General features: G+C 36.1%; 1 protein-coding gene across 1 annotated transcript in view; it reads right to left on the bottom strand.

The window, feature by feature from the left end:
• Positions 1 to 19,363, bottom strand: part of PAM (peptidylglycine alpha-amidating monooxygenase) — a 219,629-nt gene that overhangs the window by 81,570 nt on the left and 118,696 nt on the right. The window contains exons 7-11 of the mRNA XM_007942482.2: positions 17,472 to 17,520; positions 16,611 to 16,678; positions 14,811 to 14,891; positions 14,420 to 14,496; positions 12,725 to 12,828 (exon numbers count right to left, since the gene is read on the bottom strand). Of these exons, the coding sequence (XP_007940673.1) occupies positions 12,725 to 12,828; positions 14,420 to 14,496; positions 14,811 to 14,891; positions 16,611 to 16,678; positions 17,472 to 17,520 (379 nt within the window). The remainder of the gene's footprint in view (positions 1 to 12,724; positions 12,829 to 14,419; positions 14,497 to 14,810; positions 14,892 to 16,610; positions 16,679 to 17,471; positions 17,521 to 19,363) is intronic.

Below are 19,363 nucleotides of genomic sequence, written 5' to 3'. Positions count from 1 at the left end.
AAAAAAAATAGGAAAATAAAAATATAAGCTAATGTTGTGTATCATTTTACTCAAAAGTGAATTTTCTTGCCATGTATTGAATTACATTTTGATAAAGATTTTATATATGTGTACACACACACATCCATACATATGCATACTCACCATACACTAATTCAGTAACTCTTATATATTATATACATACAATGTTAATTTTATACATATGTATTGGTAGGAGTCCATCTGTAAACTTGTGGTTTTTTGAAAAATCCTAATTAATTCATCAGTATAGTTCATTTAGGGTCATTAAAAAAAATAAAAAATCCATGGCCATTAAGTCTATTCCAACTCATTACAATACTACACAACAGAACAGAATTGCCCTATATGGTTTCCCAGGCTGTAATCTTTACAGAAGGAGACAGAAACAGCTCTCATGGAGCTGCTGGTAGGTTTGACCTACTGACCTTTCAGTAAGCAGCTGAGCATTTAACCACTGCGCCATCAAGGCTACCCTCATTCAGAGAACTAATCTTAAAACACAAAATTAAGTTGATCAAATGATTAAAGATTATTTGCCATCATAAGGAAAATTTCATTAAAAGACTTGAAGAAAATAAAAAGTCATAATTCATTCATTTCCATCTATAATTGGATTTGTTGTCAAGGTAACTCTGACTTCCTTCCTGACAGGCAAACTATCATGTTCTAAAAATGTCAGAACTCAAATTAACCTTAGTATGTGGATCAAAAAACCCAAACAAAACTCACTGCTGTCGAGTTGGATCTGACTCACAGCGACTCCTCTTTGGGCTTCCAAGGCAGTATCACTATGGAAGTAGATTACCCAACTTTCCTTCCGAGGAGTGGCTGGCTGATTTGAACTACCAGCCTTCTGGTTAGCAGTCAAATGCCTTAGGCACTATGCCACCAGAGCTCCCCAGCATAATTTGCCTAGTGTAATTTGCCTAGTGTATTCTACAATAGGGAGCTCTGGTAGCATAGTGGCTAAGACACTTGCCTGCTAACCAGACGGCTGGCGGTTCAAACCCACCAGCCACTCCTCGGAAGGAAGGTTGGGCAATCCTACTTCCATAGTGATACTGCCTCGGAAACCCAAGGAGGGGTCGCTATGAGTCGGGTTTAACTCGACGGCACCTAACAACAACAAAATTTTATAATAATTTATCTTTCACTACCTCTCCCCCTCCCCCCAAAAAAATCTCATTTTAAGCCAGACAAACTGCATTCTGTATTCTTACAGGAGGATTTTCACAACTACTCTTATTTTTCCTAGAAACCAATCTAGGCAACTGCACCTTGCTAAGAGGACCAACCACCACTTCCCTGTGGTGTCTTACTGTTGTTCTGTGGTGTCTTACTGTTGCTGTGATACTGGAAGTTATACCAGGGTATTTCAAATACCAACAGGGTCAACCACGGTGGACACGTTTCAGTGGAGGTACCAGATAAGACAGACTGGAAAGGACTTGGTTATCTACTTTTAAAATATTAGCCACTGAAAATATTATGAACAGTAGCAAAACATTTATCTGATAAAGTTCTGGAAAATGAGTCTTTCAGGTTGGAAAATACTCAAAACCTGACTTGGGAAGAGCTGCCTCCTCAAGGTAGAGTCGACCTTTATGACATGGATGGAGTAAAGTTTGTGGAACCTTCTTTTGCTTATGTAGCATGACTCAAAATGAGAAGGAACACCTACAAATATCCATGACTAATCAGCACCTGGAATGTACAAAGTATGAATAGTAGGAAAATTGGAAGTCATCAAAAATGAAATGAAACACTTAAAGATAGATATTCCAGGCATTAGGGAAAGGAAATGAACTTGGCCACTTTGAATCAAACCATCATGATCTACTACGCCAGGAATAGCAAATCGAAGATGAACAGCATCAAAATTGTCAAAAAGAACATTTCAAGATCTATTCTGAAGTACAACACTGGACGGGATAATATACATATGCTTACCAGGAAGATTAGTTAATATTGACTACTATTCAAATCTATGTACTGACAATGTCAAAAATGAAGAAAATGAAGATTCTTACCAATTTCTGCAGTCTGAAATTGATCAAACATGCCATCAATATGCATCGATAACTGAATACTAAAGTTGGAAACAAATAAGGAACAATAGTTGGAAAACATGGTCTTGGTGACAGAAATGACACCAGACATCACATGATTCAATTTTGTAAGACCAACAACCTATTCATTGCAAAAATCTTTTTCAACAACATTAAATGCTGACTATAAACAAGGACACTGCTGGATGGAATACACAGGAATCAAATTGACTACATCTGTAGAAAGAGACAATGGAGAAGGTCAACATCATAAGTCAGAACAAAACAAAGGGCCAACTACAGAACAGATTCTCAATTGCTCATATGCAAGTTCAAGGTGAAGGTGAGAGCCAAAGTATAAGCTTGAGTATTTTCCACTTAAATTTAAAGATGGTCTCAAGAATAGATTTGATGCATTGAACACTAATAACCGAAGACCAGATAAATTGTGGGATGATATCAAGGCAATATATGAAGAAAGCAAATGGTCTGTGGAACAGACCATCAATTGCTACTGCTGGCATCACCTATATTCCAAAATTGTAGTAGAGCATTTATTTCATCATCTTGCATAATAATGTACTTACATGATAATATTCTTTACCCAATGGCAATGGGTTTTGGTAATGTACAAGAAAGTAAAACCTATTGCAGTTGAATCGATTCCAACTCAGAGCAACCATACAGGACAGATTAGAATGCCCCATATGGTTTCCAAGGCTGTAATGTTTAGGAATGAAGACTGCCATGTCTTTCTTCTGCAGAGTGGCTGATGGGTTCAAACAGCAGCTGAATGCTTAACCACTGTACCACCACAGCTCCTCTGATCAAAGTATGGTAAGACTGAAAAGAAAATGCCCTCAATAATATTTGCTGACTGAAAAAAGAATAAACTAGCTTAATACATCTTTGTGATTTATTCTGGAATAATAGTGTGGTACTTAAGGTTATGTGTCAACTTGGCTGAGCCTACTTTTGAATGGTTGGGCAGCTGGATGTAGTTACTTCCCATGATGAGACTGGTAATCAGCTCCATGGTGGAATCTACTGGAGCAGCTGAGTAGCTGCTTTAGGGATGTGGTCTGCTTCCAGTACATAAGCAGCAGCACTGAGAAAGGTCTCTGGAGCTTTATGGCATGCTTGGACCCTGCACATAGCTGAATCTTCATTCAGCAGCCTGCCATGTTTTCTGCCGATTTCGGGACTGTTTCTGGACTTGAACTGGTGGCCTCCATGTTGTTTGGTAGTCTTAGGACTGTGCCATTTTCTCAATCTTGGCTTTGTCAGCCTCAGTAGCCTGCAGCTACCTGAGTGAAGAGGTGCCTCCAGCTCCACTGGGCTGGGAGCAAGAGGCAGAGCTAAAGCCCATGCCTGTGGGGCCTTCACACAGCTCCTAGAATTTGGTACTTTGAACTTGGATTTCTCACCTCCTGAACTGTAAGAGAATAAATCCTTGTTTGTTGAAGCCATACATTTGTGATATGCCTGTTACAGCAACTCTAGAGAACTAAAACAAATGTTAGTTGTAATATAGCATATGCTGGTGAAAAATGAGTTTGATCTCTTCAAGTGCAGGTAGTCCCTGGGTTACAAACAGGTTCTGTTCTTAACCATACCTTTAAGAAGTTATAGGTAAGTCAGACCAAGTGCATACAGTTTTTATTTGGCCTACTTTAGTGTAAGCAAAGGTTCAAAGCCTTTTTAATGATTTAAAAGCTGCATGTGTGTTCTGGTTACCTAGTGCTGCTCCGACGAGAAATACACCACAAATGGGATGGCCTTAACAAACAGAGTTTATTCTTACAATTTGGAGGCTTTAAGTCCAAGTTCAAAGTGCCAGGCTCTAGGGGCTGGATGAGAGCCCCTTAACCTTGGGGTCCAGCTCTGCCTCCTGCTCCCGGCCCACTGGAGCTAGAGGCGTTTCTTCACTCAGACAGCCGCTGGCTGCTGAGGCTGAGAAGCCCCAAGGTTGACAAGGAAAAAGGCACAGTCCCGATGTTACCAATCCACATGGCAGGCCATTAACTTAAGTCCACTGTAAGACCTAAGGTCAGCAGAGCATAGCAGGCTGCTGAGCAACGACACGGCTACAAGCAGGGTCCAAGCGTGCCAAAGGCCAGAGACCATTCTCAAAGCTTCTCCTTATATACAGGAAGCAGACCACATACCCAAAGGCAGCTACTCAGCTGCTCCCAGTAGATTCCACCATGGAGTTGATTACCAGTCTCATCATGGGGAATACTACATCCAGCTGTCCAGCCACTCAACCAGGCCTAGCCAAGTTGACACACAAACATAACCATCACAATGTATAACAAGTGAAGATGACTGCAGTGAAGAATCTATTGAGTGGAGACTGTTTCAATCCTTTTGGAGTGAGGGCAAATTTATATAAAATTAAAAGGCAAGTACAAATTGTCTGTAAGTTGGATGTTTGAAAATCAGGGATTGCCTGTATTCAATTTATTGGCAGAATTTTTGAAAAATTTCATAAAAACAATTATTTTAAAGATATGTAAGAGATTTATGTACCAATTATTCTAAAATGTATCATTTTTTAAAATCCAAATATTGTTGTATACCATGACTTTGTTTCAGACAGAGATACTCAGCTTGCTTTGATGATTTGCTCTACTCCCACACTCTGTCCATTACTTTCCCCTGATGCTAGGATTGGAAATAACCAATGATGGTTATACTTTTGGAGGGAAATAGGAAGACTTTAAAGAAGTTATGTTACAACACATCTAATTGTTTCTTAAGATGTTCATGCTTATGGTGCTTTTAAACTTACGCATTGTTGTTGTTGTTAGGTGCTGTCAAGTTGTCTCCAACTCATAGTGATCCTATGTACAACAGAACAAAGCACTGGCTGATTCTGTGCCAGCCTCACAATTCCTTCAATACCTGCAATGTTTCAGGGCTATTCATAATGTTTTCCAGTAATATATTAGACCGTATTTCACTGCTATTCATAAGGTTTTAACTGGCCAATTCTTTTGAGAAGTGGATGGCCCCTTCCTTCTTCTGAGTCTATGTTAGTCTGGAAGCTCTGCTGGTATTTGAAATACCAGTGGCATAGTCTCCAGCCTCACAGCAACATGCAAGCCACCACACAGTATGAGAAACTGACAGACAAGGCTTAAGCATTAAAGACTTATTATTGTCAACATTCTCTTTTCATATAAAACACTTTAAAATGCAGATTAAAGTTCTATACTTAGCCTCTATGAATATATTTCAGACATTTTCACATGCACATGAAATGACTAATTCCAAGTGAAAAATATGACAAAAAAAATACTGAAATAGGTAAATATTATTTACCTATTCCCAATGACTAATTTTTAATTTTAGCATACAAACTGTTAGGCTAATTTTAAAAAAGAAGAAGAAGAAGAGCTCTGGCGGCTCACTGCCTAAGGCATTTGACTACTAACCAGAGGGCTGGTGGTTCAAACCCACCAGCCACTCCTCAGAAAGAAGACTGGGCAATCTACTTCCATAGTGATACCACCTGGGAAACCCAAAGAGAGGTGGCTATGATTAGCTGGTTTAATTGGCTAACTTAGTTAATTCAATTTTATTTTGTTTTGTTTGACCTTGACTATAATATGGACTTCCAGGAGAATGAACAAATCTGTATTGGAAGACATATAGTCAGAATAATCCTTAGAAGCAAGGTTGGTGAACCTACATCTCACAGAGTTCTGATATTCTACCTGGAGGGACAAGTTTCTAGAGAAGTAAATCTTGCTTGGTAAGCAGAGGATCAGTGATAAAGAGGTAGATTTTCAAGGAGATGATTGACACAGTGGCTGCAACAATGGTCTCAAACAAAACAACTGTGAGGATAGTGCAGGAGCAGGCAGTGTTTCATTTTGTTGCACACAGGGTCACTGTGAGTCAGAACTGACTTGACAACACCTAACAACAACAACAACAACACAAAGTTGACTAAACATTTGAAATGAGTCTAAAGAAGTATCTGGTTGAATGTAAAATATTTAATGCAGCCAGGCACAAAATATTGCTTCTCCATAGATTAATACTATACTGTCAGTACAGGCAGTCCCTGGGTTATGTACAACCTATAATTACAAATCATAAAGCCTGTTACACTAAAAAACTGAGGTACATTCAATGTTCTGTAAAAACTAACAGGCACTACTTTGCCATATGCATGAAAATATTATTATTATTATTCTAATATATCACAGATGTGTTAGAGCATCTGGAAATATTTCTTTAATGCTTTTTATGTGTAGAAAGACACACCATATACTATATTCTAAGACAAACATTTAACTAACTGGTATTAGGTACAAACTGTACCTAACTATTCCAACTTATGTACAAATTAGACTTAAAGACAGACATAGGAATGGAACTTGTTCCTATTCTAGGGACTACATGTACATACATTGATATCACTTTAGCTTTAATATTATAAATTAAATAACATCTTAGAAAAAGCTGCATCAATCTACTTAAAAAGAAACATATTATACCTAGATAAAAATCTTTTACAATTATGCATAGTCATTAATATTTCTTTCACCACCCATCTGTCAGTTTGTCATACTGTGGTGGCTTGCATGTTGCTGTGAGGATGGAAGCTATGCCACCAGTATTTCAAATACCAACAGGGTCACCCATGGTGGACAGGTTTCAGCGAGCTTCCAGACAAAGACAGACTCAGAAGAAGGAAGGGGCTATCCACTTCTGAAAAAACTGGCTAGTGAAAACCTTATAAATAGAAGTGAAATGCTGTCTATCACTGGAAAATTTTATGAAGAGCCATGAAACATTGTTGGATATAATGTCAGAAAATGAGCTCCTCAGGTTGGAAGGCACTCAAAATATGACTTAGGAGAGCTGCCTTCTCAAAGTAGAGTTGACTTTAATGATGTGGATGGAGTAAAGCTTTCAGTACCTTCAATTGTTGATAAAGCATGACTCAAAATGGGAAGAAATAGCTGAAACATCCATTAATAATCACAATGTACAAATTATTAATCAAGGAAGATTGGAAGCTGTCAAAAATGAAAAGAAACATAAAAAGATCAATATCCTAGGCATTAATAAGCTGAAATGGACTGGTATTAGACATTCTGAATCAGATAATCATACAATCTACTGTGCTGAGAATGACACATTGAAGAGGAACGGCATTGCATTCATCATCAGAAAGAATGTTTCAAGATCTATCCTTGAGTACAATGCTGTCAGTAATAGGGTAACATCCACATGCCTACAAGGAGGACCAGTTAATACTACTACTATTCAAATTTACACACCAACCACTAAAGCCAGAGATGAAGAAATTGAAGATGTTTACCAACTTCTGCAGTTTGAAATTGACCAAATATGCAATGAAGATGTATTTATTATTCTCAGTGATTAGACTTCGAAAGTTAGAATTGAAAAAGCAGCATCAGAAGTTGGAAAATATGGCCTTGGTGATAGAAATGATGAAGTCTGCATGACAGAATTTTGCAAGATCAACAATTTATTCATTGTAAATACCATTTCTCAACAACATAAACGGTGACTACACATGTGAACCTCACCAGATAGAATACACAGCAATCAGACTGACGACATCTGTGGAAAGAGGCAATGGAGAGGCTCAACATCTTCAAATAAAACAAGGCCAGGGGCGTGGAAAAGACCACCAACTGCTCACATGCAAGTTCAAGTTGAACTTGAAGAAAATTAAAACAAGTTCACAAGAGGCAAAATACAACCTTGATTATATCCCAAATGAATTTTGTGACAATCTGAAAAAGAGATTTGATAGACTGAACACCAATGACCACAGGAGTTGTGGGATGACATCAAGAATATCACACATGAAAAGAGCAAAAAGATAGTAAAAATAGAGGAGAGGAAGAAAAGACCAAAATAGGTGTCTGAAGAAACGCTGAAACTTGCTCTTGAACAGAAAGTAGCTACAGTAAATGGAAGAAATGATGAAACAAAAGAGCTGAACAGATGATTTCAAAGAGAAACTCAAGAAGACAAAGTAGAGTATTATAATGAAATGTGCAAAGACCTGGAGTTAGAAAACCAAAAGTAAAGAATACACTTGGCATTTTTCAAGCTGAAAGAATTGGAGGAAAAAATTCAAGCCTCGAGTTGTAATATTGAAGGATTCTATGGGAAAAATGACAAATGATGTAGGAAGCATCAAAAGAAGATGGAAAGAATACACACGGTCAATATACCAAAAAGAACTGGTCAATGTCCAGCTATTTCAGGAGGTACCACATGAGCAAGAACCAGTAGTACTGAAGGAAGAAGCCCAAGCTGCACTGAAGGAACTGGTGAATTGACAGAATACCCACTGAGATATTTCAACAAATGGATGCAGCACTTAAAGTGCTTAGTCATTTATGCCAAAAACTTTGGAAGACAGGTTCCAATACTTTGGAAGACAGGTATTATATCCAACTGGAAGAGATCCATATATGTGCTCATTCCAAAGGAGATCCAATTGTTGTTGTTGTTGTTTGCCATCGAGTCGGCCCCAATAGAATATGGAAATTATTGAACAGCATCATTAATATCACATGCATGTAAAATTTTGCTAAAGATAATTAAAAAATGGTTGCAGCAATATATTGACAGAGAACTTCCTGACATTCAAGCTGGATTCAAAAGAGGATGTGGAATGAGGAATATCATTGCTGATGTCAGATGGATCTTGGCTGAAAGCAAAGAATACCACAAAGAAGTTTAACTGTGTTTTACTGACTATAAGAAGGCATTTGACTGTGTGGGTCATAACAAATTACAGATGACTCTCTGAACAATGGAAATTCCAGAACATTTCGTTGTATTCATGAGGAACCTGCACCCAGAACAAGAGGCTGTCATTCAAACAGAACCAAGGGATACAACATGGTTTAAAATCAGGAAGGGTGTGCATCAGGGGTATATCCTTTCACCATACTTATTCAATTTGTATGTTGAGCAAATAACCCAAGAAGCTGGACTATACGAAAAAGAATAACCTGCGATACACAGATGCCACAAACTTCCTTACAGATGACTTAGAGCACCTACTGATGGAGATCAAAGACTTACTCTTCAGTATGGATTAGACTTCAACATAAAGAAAACAAAAACTCTCATAACTGGACTAATAAACAACATCATGATACATGGAGAAAAGACTGAAATTGTTAGGGTTCATTTTACTTGGATCCACAATCAACGTCCATGGAAGCAGTGGTCTAAAAATCAGACATCATATTGCATTGGGCAAATCTGCTGTAAAAGACCACTTTAATGTACTAAGAAGCAAAGATGTCACTTTGAAGACTGAGGTGCACCTAACCCAAGCCAAGGAGCTCTGATGGCGCAGTGTCTAAGGCACTTGACTGCTAACCAGAAAGCTGGTGGTTCAAACCCACCAGCCACTCCTCGGAAGGAAGGTTGGGCAATCTACTTCTGTAGTGATACTGCTTCGGAAACCCAAGGAGGGGTCGCTATGAGTTGGGGCTGATTCAAAGGCACTTAACTACAACAACAACAACCCAAGCCATGGTATTTTCAATTGCCTCATATGCATGTCAAAGCTGGACAATGAATAAGGAAGACCAAGGAAAAGTTGATGCCCTTGAACTATGGCGTTGGCGAAGAATACTGAAAATACTTTAGACTGCCAGAAGAACAAACAAATGTGTCCTGGAGGAAGTACAGCTAGGCTAGAACTTGCCTTGGAAGTGAGAATGGCCAGACTTCGTCTCATCTACTTTGATCGTGTTGTCAGATGATTCCCTGGGTAGGTATCATGCTTGGTAGATGGTCAGTGAAAACGGAAAGACCCTCAACAAGATGGACTGACACAGTGGCTGAACGATGGGCTCAAGCATGGCAAGGATTGTGAGGATGGTACAGGACCAAGCAGTGTTTTGTTCTGTTGGGTTGCTATGGGTCGGAGCCAACTCGATGGCATCTAACAACAATAACATTAATATTTCTTATTTTAAATCCACGTAGTTTTTAATAGTTATATTTTGAGATGACTCCCTGGTAAGATAAAATCAATACCCATTTTTTAAAGTGTTTTTTATTAGTTAATCATGACTGTACTACTCAAGTGAGTGCTTCTCCTTTCCTTCTAAAATTTCCAGGTTAATACAGGATTAAGCTTGATTTGGATGGAAGAATCATTCAACTGAACATCTTCTTTGTAAGCCACTCAATGTTCTGGTAAAACCTAGTTCCCAGGCAAATGTAGTACAAGAAGGTTTAAAACTTGAAGCTGACGGTTATCCCAATATATCAAGGGGGCACCTATTGGCTCCAGACTACCTCTACATAAGAGCAATTTGTATCTAAGTTTGTTTCAGGCTCAGTGCTCAAGCCTCTGCTCAGTGGAAATGCAAATTTGTTTGTGGGGATTAACAGCTATATGAGAAAAGAGGGAGATAAGATTTGAAGAGTATCATTTAATTTAATCACATCAAAATATTTGTTTTTACTGTTCACATTCTCAATTGATCTTATAAGTACCCTGTGCAGGTGTTAGCTATCACTTTACAAAAGAGAGATCCATTATTGCTGCTATCTTTCTAAAACTTCAAAGTATATCAAATGCTACAGAAATACTATGCCTTATTGGAGGATTATTATTCAGATTTAAACTTATTTACATTTGTCTTATTAGTTTGTCATTCCATGGAGTGGGGGAATTGTTTCTGTAGTATAAATTAAGTATTCAAACTATAGACTTGCCCCTAAACTTAATTTCCTATTAATTCTTTCTATTTCATTTGTGTTACAAAATGGTATTCCCTTTAGTCCACATGAGATTTACAAAAGGGTAGATTAGTATAGTCATTTTAGAGTATTATTATTGTAAAGAAAAATGCACATTTTTAAACAGACTAGAATTATTCTAGACTCATGAAACCGAAAGAGGCCTCTGGAGATAACTTCTGTATCTCATCCTGGTACTGTAACAAGTCATTAATTTCTATGGTTCAAAGTGCTTCACCGAGAAAAATCATGCAGTAGGATTTGACCAAAGTTACAAGTCCTCTAAAATTGTGAACAGAACTTTAGGCAAAAAATTCTACTTATTCCACATTTGTAAGCCAGTAACATGTAGTATGTTGGAAGGAATTTCACTACTTTGCTGATTTATCTTTTATAAAGTTATTATTTGTAAGGTTAATACAAATAATCCAATGGCATTTAAGTTTCTATGGCTCTACAATAACATAAAATGCAGAGCAGCTGATCAGTAGCCTCTGAATCATATTTCTTCATATATTTAAAAATTGTTAAGAAATCTGACTCTTTCCTTCAAATCTAATTATGTCTACTAACCTTTTTCTTGGGTGCTCTGGTGGTGTAGTGCTTAAGGCATGTGACTGCTAACCACAAGGCTGGCGGTTCAAACCCATCAGCCACTTCTTGGAAGGAAGATTGGGCAACCCTTTTCTTACCATTCCTATTTCCTGTAACTCAGTAATTTTATTGCTTTCCTCAAGTTCCTTTTGCACATTTATCAAATCTATCCCAAATCAATGTTGGAGACTTATTTAATATAAATTGGTATTTTTTTTTCTATTTTTGCCATCATTTCTGTTAAAATCCATGCTTATTAATATAAAGACACTTTCAGAATGATATAGAGAATCCTCCTATTCCATTAGAGCAAATGCTATTTTTTAACTTATACCAGTAGCTTCCTTTTCCTCTGACAACCGTTAGTGCTGCTATCATAACAATCATCTTCAGTGCATCTAATGTTTATTTACAGATGCCTACTTCCTCCAGTTTCTCTTTGATCAGGAGATAAATGATTGAAAATTCTAGCTTCCAGGTGGCATCAGTAAAAATTTTATAACCTAGTTTAACATGGAAAGGAGGCTTCTTGACTCTTTTCTTAAAAAAGAAACCATGATGAGAGACTTTACCTTTCTGTTTTCATTTAGGTAAACCTTTTATGAAAGAGAAGAATTTTATTTAGTGTTATAAAATGCACTTACTTTAAGGAGATTCATATTTTGAAAAATACTTGGAAGTTTTGAAATTTCTTACCACATATTATTCTCATTTGGAGACTAAACAATTGGGAAAAATATTAAATACATAGACATTTTAACAGATAGAAATATTAGTCTTATGGTTGTAATTATTTAATGTATGCCGTCAAATAGATTCTGACTCACTGTGACCTATAGGACAGAGAGAAATTGCTCCATAGGGTTTCCAAGGCTATAATCTTTATTCAAGCAGATTGCCAAGTTTTTTCTCCCAAAGAGCTGCTGGGTAGGTTCCAACCCCCAACCTTTCAGTTCACATCTGAGACTTAACCACTGCGTCATGAGGGCTCTCTGATTATTTAGTAGGTACCACCAAATGCATAACCCATATATTTGCTTTAATTTGAATGCAGGGAAAAGGGACACCAGTGAAAGAAATGTCATAATCATTGTATTTTTCTTTATTAATATGAATCTGAGAAAATAATATAAATTCTTGTGGTAGCTACAATCTATAGAGGTGTGCTTGAAGGTCTTGGAAAAACAGAAGTGCAAAAAAAAAAGTGCAGCTCATTCACAAAGACAGTCATCTATAAGTATACCTTGTCCCACGAAACCTCTTAAATAGTAAAATTTTAAGAATCATACCCAATGTGAGTGGCTTCTGTCCTTCCCTCTCCTGTGAATACACATCTAGCTGCCAATATGTCACCAAAACTAACATCTACTGGGTGTTCCACAGGGTAGAAAGCCTGCCAAAAAAGATAAATATGATGATTCGTTAAAACTACCAATACAATCCAGAAACACGGGGTTCTAATAATGTAAGGGCTGGAGTTCCCTGGGTATAGAAGCTGAAGATAAACACACACAGACACACAAACAACTTCTGGAAAAAGGGAGTTTACCTTTAATTTACTTAATTCTGCTTTATATCAAACTTTGAACTAATAATAACAGCAAAGGCATCCCATGAAACTCAGAATATGGAAATACCAGTAAAGCTATCTGAGACATTGTCTGATTAAGTTAGTAGATAGAAAAGATTTCAACAGCATGCTTAAAAATAATGAGAGAACTGATAATAGCACCAAATGCAAAGCTGTAAAAATGGTTATACAGTTCATACATACAGTAAAGGCAGAGACTTTCAGAATCTAAATTCACGAAAGTTATAGACGTTTTTCAAAAATTACTATTTAGTGATATTTGTTATTTAAAAATTAAATTGATTATAAATAGAGGAACACAAGAGTTAAAGGCAACAGAGGTAAGTACAATTACACACACAATCCTACAATAACAGTAGTAAAAATAATCTATGAATGCATACATACATAGACACTCAACCTGAAAAGGGATGGGAAGGAGAATGGGACTACACTCACAAATCTATATAGGTTTGACAGTGGGTATTTCTACATTTATATGTGCTGCAAATATACGCATGAATACAGTAGGGGAAATGGGGCAAAGTTATGAAGACTTCTTAATCATAAACACCTTGAGGGAATGAGTCACTAGGCATAGGGGCTCAGGAACATAGCCATAGAGGGCACTAAGGTTAGTTGGGATATTTCACAAAGACAGTGTTCTATATCCTACCTTGGTGAGTAGAAACTGCGATCTTAAAAGCATGTGGGCTTATTTAAAGTGCAACTATTGATCTTTCCTCATCTGGAGCAAATAAGAGTGAAGAAAATCAAAGACATGAGGAAACAATTAGTCCAAAGGACTGACGGATCATGTGAACCCCAAGTTCAATAACTAGATGGTGCCTAGCTACTACTGCTGACCTAGCTGAAAGGGATCACAATAGGAAGTCCTGGATAGAGTGGGAGAAAAATGTGGAACAAAACTCAAAATCGTAAAAAAGACCATGCTTAACTGGTCTTCCAGAGACTTATAGAATCCCCAAGACTACAGCACTTAGACACCTTTCAAGCTTGGAACTAAACTCACCTCTGTGGCTCAACTTTCAGCCAAATGATAGGCCTATAAAATGAACAATACCAGGAAGGTACCCACTCATTAGAATGATCAACCATATGAGATCTACAGAGCAGCATATGCCCAAGGATAAAGATTAGAAGGCAGGAAGGGAGAGGAAAGAAGGAGGAAGGATGGTAAACACATGGAGGAAGTGGGAAGAGTGCTGTTACACTGTAGGAATTGTAATGAATGTTACAAAATAAAATGTGTATGAACTGTTGAATGGAAAACTAATTTGCTCTGTAAACTTTTACCCAAATCAGAATTAATTTTTTATTTTTTTTAAAAAAACTACCATTCACATCATTAAATAAATAGATAGATAGATTGGATAGATAGGATTCTACACACCTGTGGCAGCTGGGGGCTCTGACGTCCAATTAGTGTCCACTGTCCATTTCTTACTCTGTATCCACTTACTACCTTCCCTGTAACAAAAACAAGTTATAACCATTTATCAATGTTATAACAATAATTATAAAAAGCATATCTGCATTCCCATTTTAAAATAAACTCTGAATATCTTAACAACCCCAAATGCTGGGTATCTTAATGAGAATAATATGAAACAGCATAAAATATTTCAATGTATTATGCAAAATCTCTTTCACTGAAACAGATTTAAGGTCAAATAAAATTTACATTGTACATTTATAGCATTAGTGAGCATTTTTATAACTTATTGTAAATACATTTTTTAAAAAGCATATTTATCATTAAACATATAGCTTAAAATTCTTACCTAAATGGTGAGTGTGAACTCTATAGGCAAAGACATGCATTGGATAGTTTTTATAATGGCATGAAATGTCAGAATTCACCACTGTTAGAAATGAAAACAGAAAAAAAAGTCACGATTCAACTGGAAAATCCCATTATCCTTTTCTAAAAGTATGTATAGCGTAATGATAAGACGCTAGAGACTAGGGTTTTCTTATGCAGTAAACACACACTCACTCTTACATTCAGTACACATTAAATACTTATATGCAAGCCACTCTGCTAAGATGAACTAATAACCCCTAGCCCTCATCACATTTTTATATCATAAACAAACGACTACACTCAAATTAAAATACCCTGTCAGTGAAACCATAGGCTTAATGTGTTACCTTTACCTTTCTTTCTTTTTTTTTTTTTTTAAAATAATAAAAACCTTTTTATTACGATTTGGGTGACAGTTTGCAGAGCCTATCTGTTTGTCTATTCAATAGTTCATGCATTTTGTTTTGTGATGTTCACTGCAATCCCCTAACGTAACAGGTCTCTTCTGACTTCCTCTCCGTGATCAACTTTTCCTTGTGTCCTTTCCTATGCATTCCTGCCTCCTGAGTTTTCTCTCTGCGCAAATGCTATTCGTCTGATCTCCCATGATTGACTGTTCTAAGGAATGCATCTCCCTGGTGTAACTGTTCACCTCTTAGGCCTGTCCATTATTTTGTGTTATCTTTTTCTTGAATTCAAACAGATGAAAAATCTTAAAAGTTGGTTTTTATTTTTTAAAACAAAATGACTTTCAAATGTTGAATGTAAATACCTAAGACAGCTAGGTTTATAGTTTCTGTTGAGAAAGAACTTTTATATACATTTCCTTCCTTGCCATCTAACACATAGTAACTATTCAATAAATATTCCTTTAATAATAAATGAATGGTGATGAAGAGATCATAAATTATTTACTAGTCATTAACTTTAAATAATTCCCCGCCAAACCAGGAAGGAATAATATCTATATGGTGCTTTCTTTAGAAACACTTCAGATACAGAATGTTACTTATTCTTACAGATATTTTTAAATTCAGGAGCATCAGCTGTTATTATTCACACATTACAGATGTAGAAATAAGCCCAATATATTTAAGTTTGAAGACTGAGTCACTGTTACATTTGCCAACCCCCTGAACTCGATACTCTATGAAGTAGTTTATGCCACGGTACATTATTTTTTTGAGCTGTGGTGGTGTAGTGGGTAAGACATTTGGCTGTTAACCAGAAAGTCAGCAGTTCAAACCCACCAGCTGCTCTTTGGAAGGAAGATGAGGCAATCTACTTCCATAAAGAATTGTTGTTGTTGTTATGTGCCATCAAGTTGGACCCAACTCATAGCGACCCCTCCTTGGGTTTCTGAGGCAGTATCACTACGGAAGTAGATTGCAAAGAATTATAGCCTTGGAAACCCAATGGGGGTTGTTATGAGTCAGAATCAACTCGATGGAAGTAGGTTTTTTTTTTTTTTTTTCCATCAAGAGTAAGGATGATTGATTTGTAAAATACTTAAGATTTATTATTTAATTTAGTATACATCCCACTACCTACCAATGTGCCTGAATTCTTAGCATCTCAACAAATGACTGGAAAAGTAGTAAACAAATGGCTTGTAATAATACAAAAATCTATTTTAAATCCAAAGATAATAAAGAATTGGGTTATCTTTCAAGTATTAAAAAATATTAGTCATTTTAAGTTTTTAAAAAAATATTCAAAATCCTTCCTATAGAGTAGGTAATGAGGTAATGGTCAATACTGAAACATCACAACTCACCTTTCTCTCCTGGTGGTATAACAGTGTCAACAGACATCATAAGATACATGCCAGCAATTAAAGGCTGTCTGTAGAAAAAATATTTAAAGTAAATAAAAATGATTGCTTTATAAAAATAAGATATACTTTAATACAGGGGTCTATAAAATGTGATTCTTATGAAAATTAAAATGAAATAATATATAAAAAGAAGTTGAATATGTTTTATTTTTATTAAAAATCATGATCTTTCCTGGGCAAATACCTATATACACAGCTTTATGGCCTGTAAACTCTAAATGGCTCCCACTGATTCCTAGCTCTAGCATTCATGCCCTTATCTAACACCCTCCCTCCTGAGTGTGGACTGGACTACTGACTGACTTCTAACAAATGAAATATGGCAAAAGTGATGGTATGATGCTTTTGCAATTAGGTTCAAAAACTCTGGTGTCCATGTTGTATGCCCTCTCTTGTTTTTTCATTTGCTTGCTTGGTCTGATGAAAGCCACCTGTCATATTTTGACCTGCACTGTAAAGAACCCACAGGGCAAGGAACCAAGGGGATCTCCGGATAGCAGTCAGTAAGGAACTGAATCCTGCCAACTACCATGGAAGTGATTTTGGAAGAGACTGCAGCCCCAGCAAAACCTTGATTACAGCTTGTGTGCAAGGCCATGAATCTGAGGACCCAGTTAAACTGCACCCAGATTCCTGACCACAGAAAAATGTGAAAGAATTAATGTTTGTTGTTCTAAGCCACTAAGTTTAGGGTTATTTGTTATGCAGCAATAAATAATAACTAATACAATAAAATTTACACTTTTAAATTCTCAAAGATCTTAGCATTGTCATTTATCTAAGATAACTGGAAGTACTTACGGCAAACGTGTGAGATGTAAGGACACGCCAGAACAATCCTTGTGATTATCTGAAAGCACATACATACACAAAATAGACATCTCAAATATGAACATGTGACAAAGGCATTTCAAACTAAGAAAAATTAGTTTTTTTAAAGTTAAATGACTGTAACTTATAATACTATAAAAAAACTATATGTTTCATTTGTATGTCTCCTATAGTTTACAGAGTAATTTAATATTAATAATTCATTACTTTTCAGTATATTCATAACAACAAAACTATCATATAAAAGTCTGTAGTGTTTCAAATGACTAATTTCTTTCAGTTACCCAGAGATACACCAGAAACCAGTCATAAGCCCAAAGAAGAAAACTGCTGCTACTTTTCATGCTGCATCTATATTTCAAAACACCCAAAATACCTGAAAACTGAATGGTTTGTTCCATGGGCTCCAAACAACTGCCTTCTGTTATTTTTAAAAACTGAAGCAGCCCACATTTTGGGCTTTCAAGGTATTATTATTAGAGCCCCTAATGTCTTAGTTTCTCAAAGCTATGCTTGTTCCCACCTTATAAATGGAAACCTGATCCTCATTCAATTTAGACCCATATAAGTAAGTCTTTGCACTCTGGTGCATAGTGCCTAAGGCATTTGACTGCTAATCAGAAGGCCGGCAGTTCAAACCCACCAGCCACTCCTTGGAAGGAAGATTGGACAATCTATTTCTGTAGAGATAACCTCTTCAGATACCTATGAAGGGGTCACCATGAGTCAGAAAAGACTCGACAGCAGTGAGTTTGGTTTAGTTTTTGAGTATGTCTTTATCTTTGCTAAGGACACTTCAGAGACCTCTTAAAAACCCTTTCTTCCAACTTCCTCAGTCTTCCGCAGTCAAATAAGGTATAAATTCCAAAATAACCATCCAAGTCTTATCCCTACTGAATTTGCTAACTCTTCACCATAGCAATCATAAATGCTAACTCATACTCATTCCTCTATTTGTATATAAGCTAAATTCTTCCCACTTCACATTTTATTTAAGTGATTATAAATGTTTTTAGAGTGATATATAGTAACATCGGTCACTACTTTCTATTTTAGATTAGAAGTTTATAGAAGATAATAATCTTCTTTAATCATACACATTCTTTAATTTATACCATGCCCAAATCTATGTGGTACATAGTTGTATTCAAAATTTAATAGGTGATAAAAACATTTGTAGAATACTCTTGAAACAATTCCTAATAGTTTATAAGGTACTGTATTCAGCACATAATAAAACTAAATTTAAAATTCAGTTTTGAAAGTTGATTTTTATTTAAATAATTATTGTGTGTATATGTATAAGACTGACAGATTTATACTAGAAATTAGGAAGTAAAATGGGCTATTAAATAAAAGATGATGGGGTGATCCCCCACAAGGAATTTTCCTTTCAGCTATCATTTTTATGAGGCAAACAAAGGTAGCCACACATAGAAAAACATAACAGGTAACTAACAACATAAGCATTTTGATTTACTATATATAAAATATAATAAGAAAACACAACAAATAATATTTAATACTTTGGTATTAAAATACAAAGGAAATTGACTGTAATCTTCCCAAAGACAGTACAAGAATTAATTAAATGCTTAACATTTGATATTTTGTCTTTGACATTTTTACAAAGGGAAAGGGATCATCTCTAGCCAATCTCCTAAATTAACTTCACTGAGGTATTTTTTCATAGTAATTTCAGTTAGGGTTTTTCTTTTTTTCATAAATTTCAAGTGAGTTGGGAAGGAGTAAGAAAAGAACAATAAATAATGCCTATAGGTTACCTTATTTTTGCCAATCCTTTTAAATATAGAAAGGATTTTATTTTAAAAGCATTATAAAAGTCATTAAAAAAATAAACT

This window comes from Orycteropus afer, unplaced genomic scaffold (genome assembly GCF_000298275.1).
Source record: "Orycteropus afer afer isolate SDZICR_OR568_19922 unplaced genomic scaffold, OryAfe1.0 scaffold00091, whole genome shotgun sequence".
NCBI lineage: Eukaryota > Metazoa > Chordata > Mammalia > Tubulidentata > Orycteropodidae > Orycteropus > Orycteropus afer.
The sequence above is the reverse complement of the archived record's forward strand: the minus strand, read 5'-3'. Positions and strand labels throughout refer to the sequence as shown.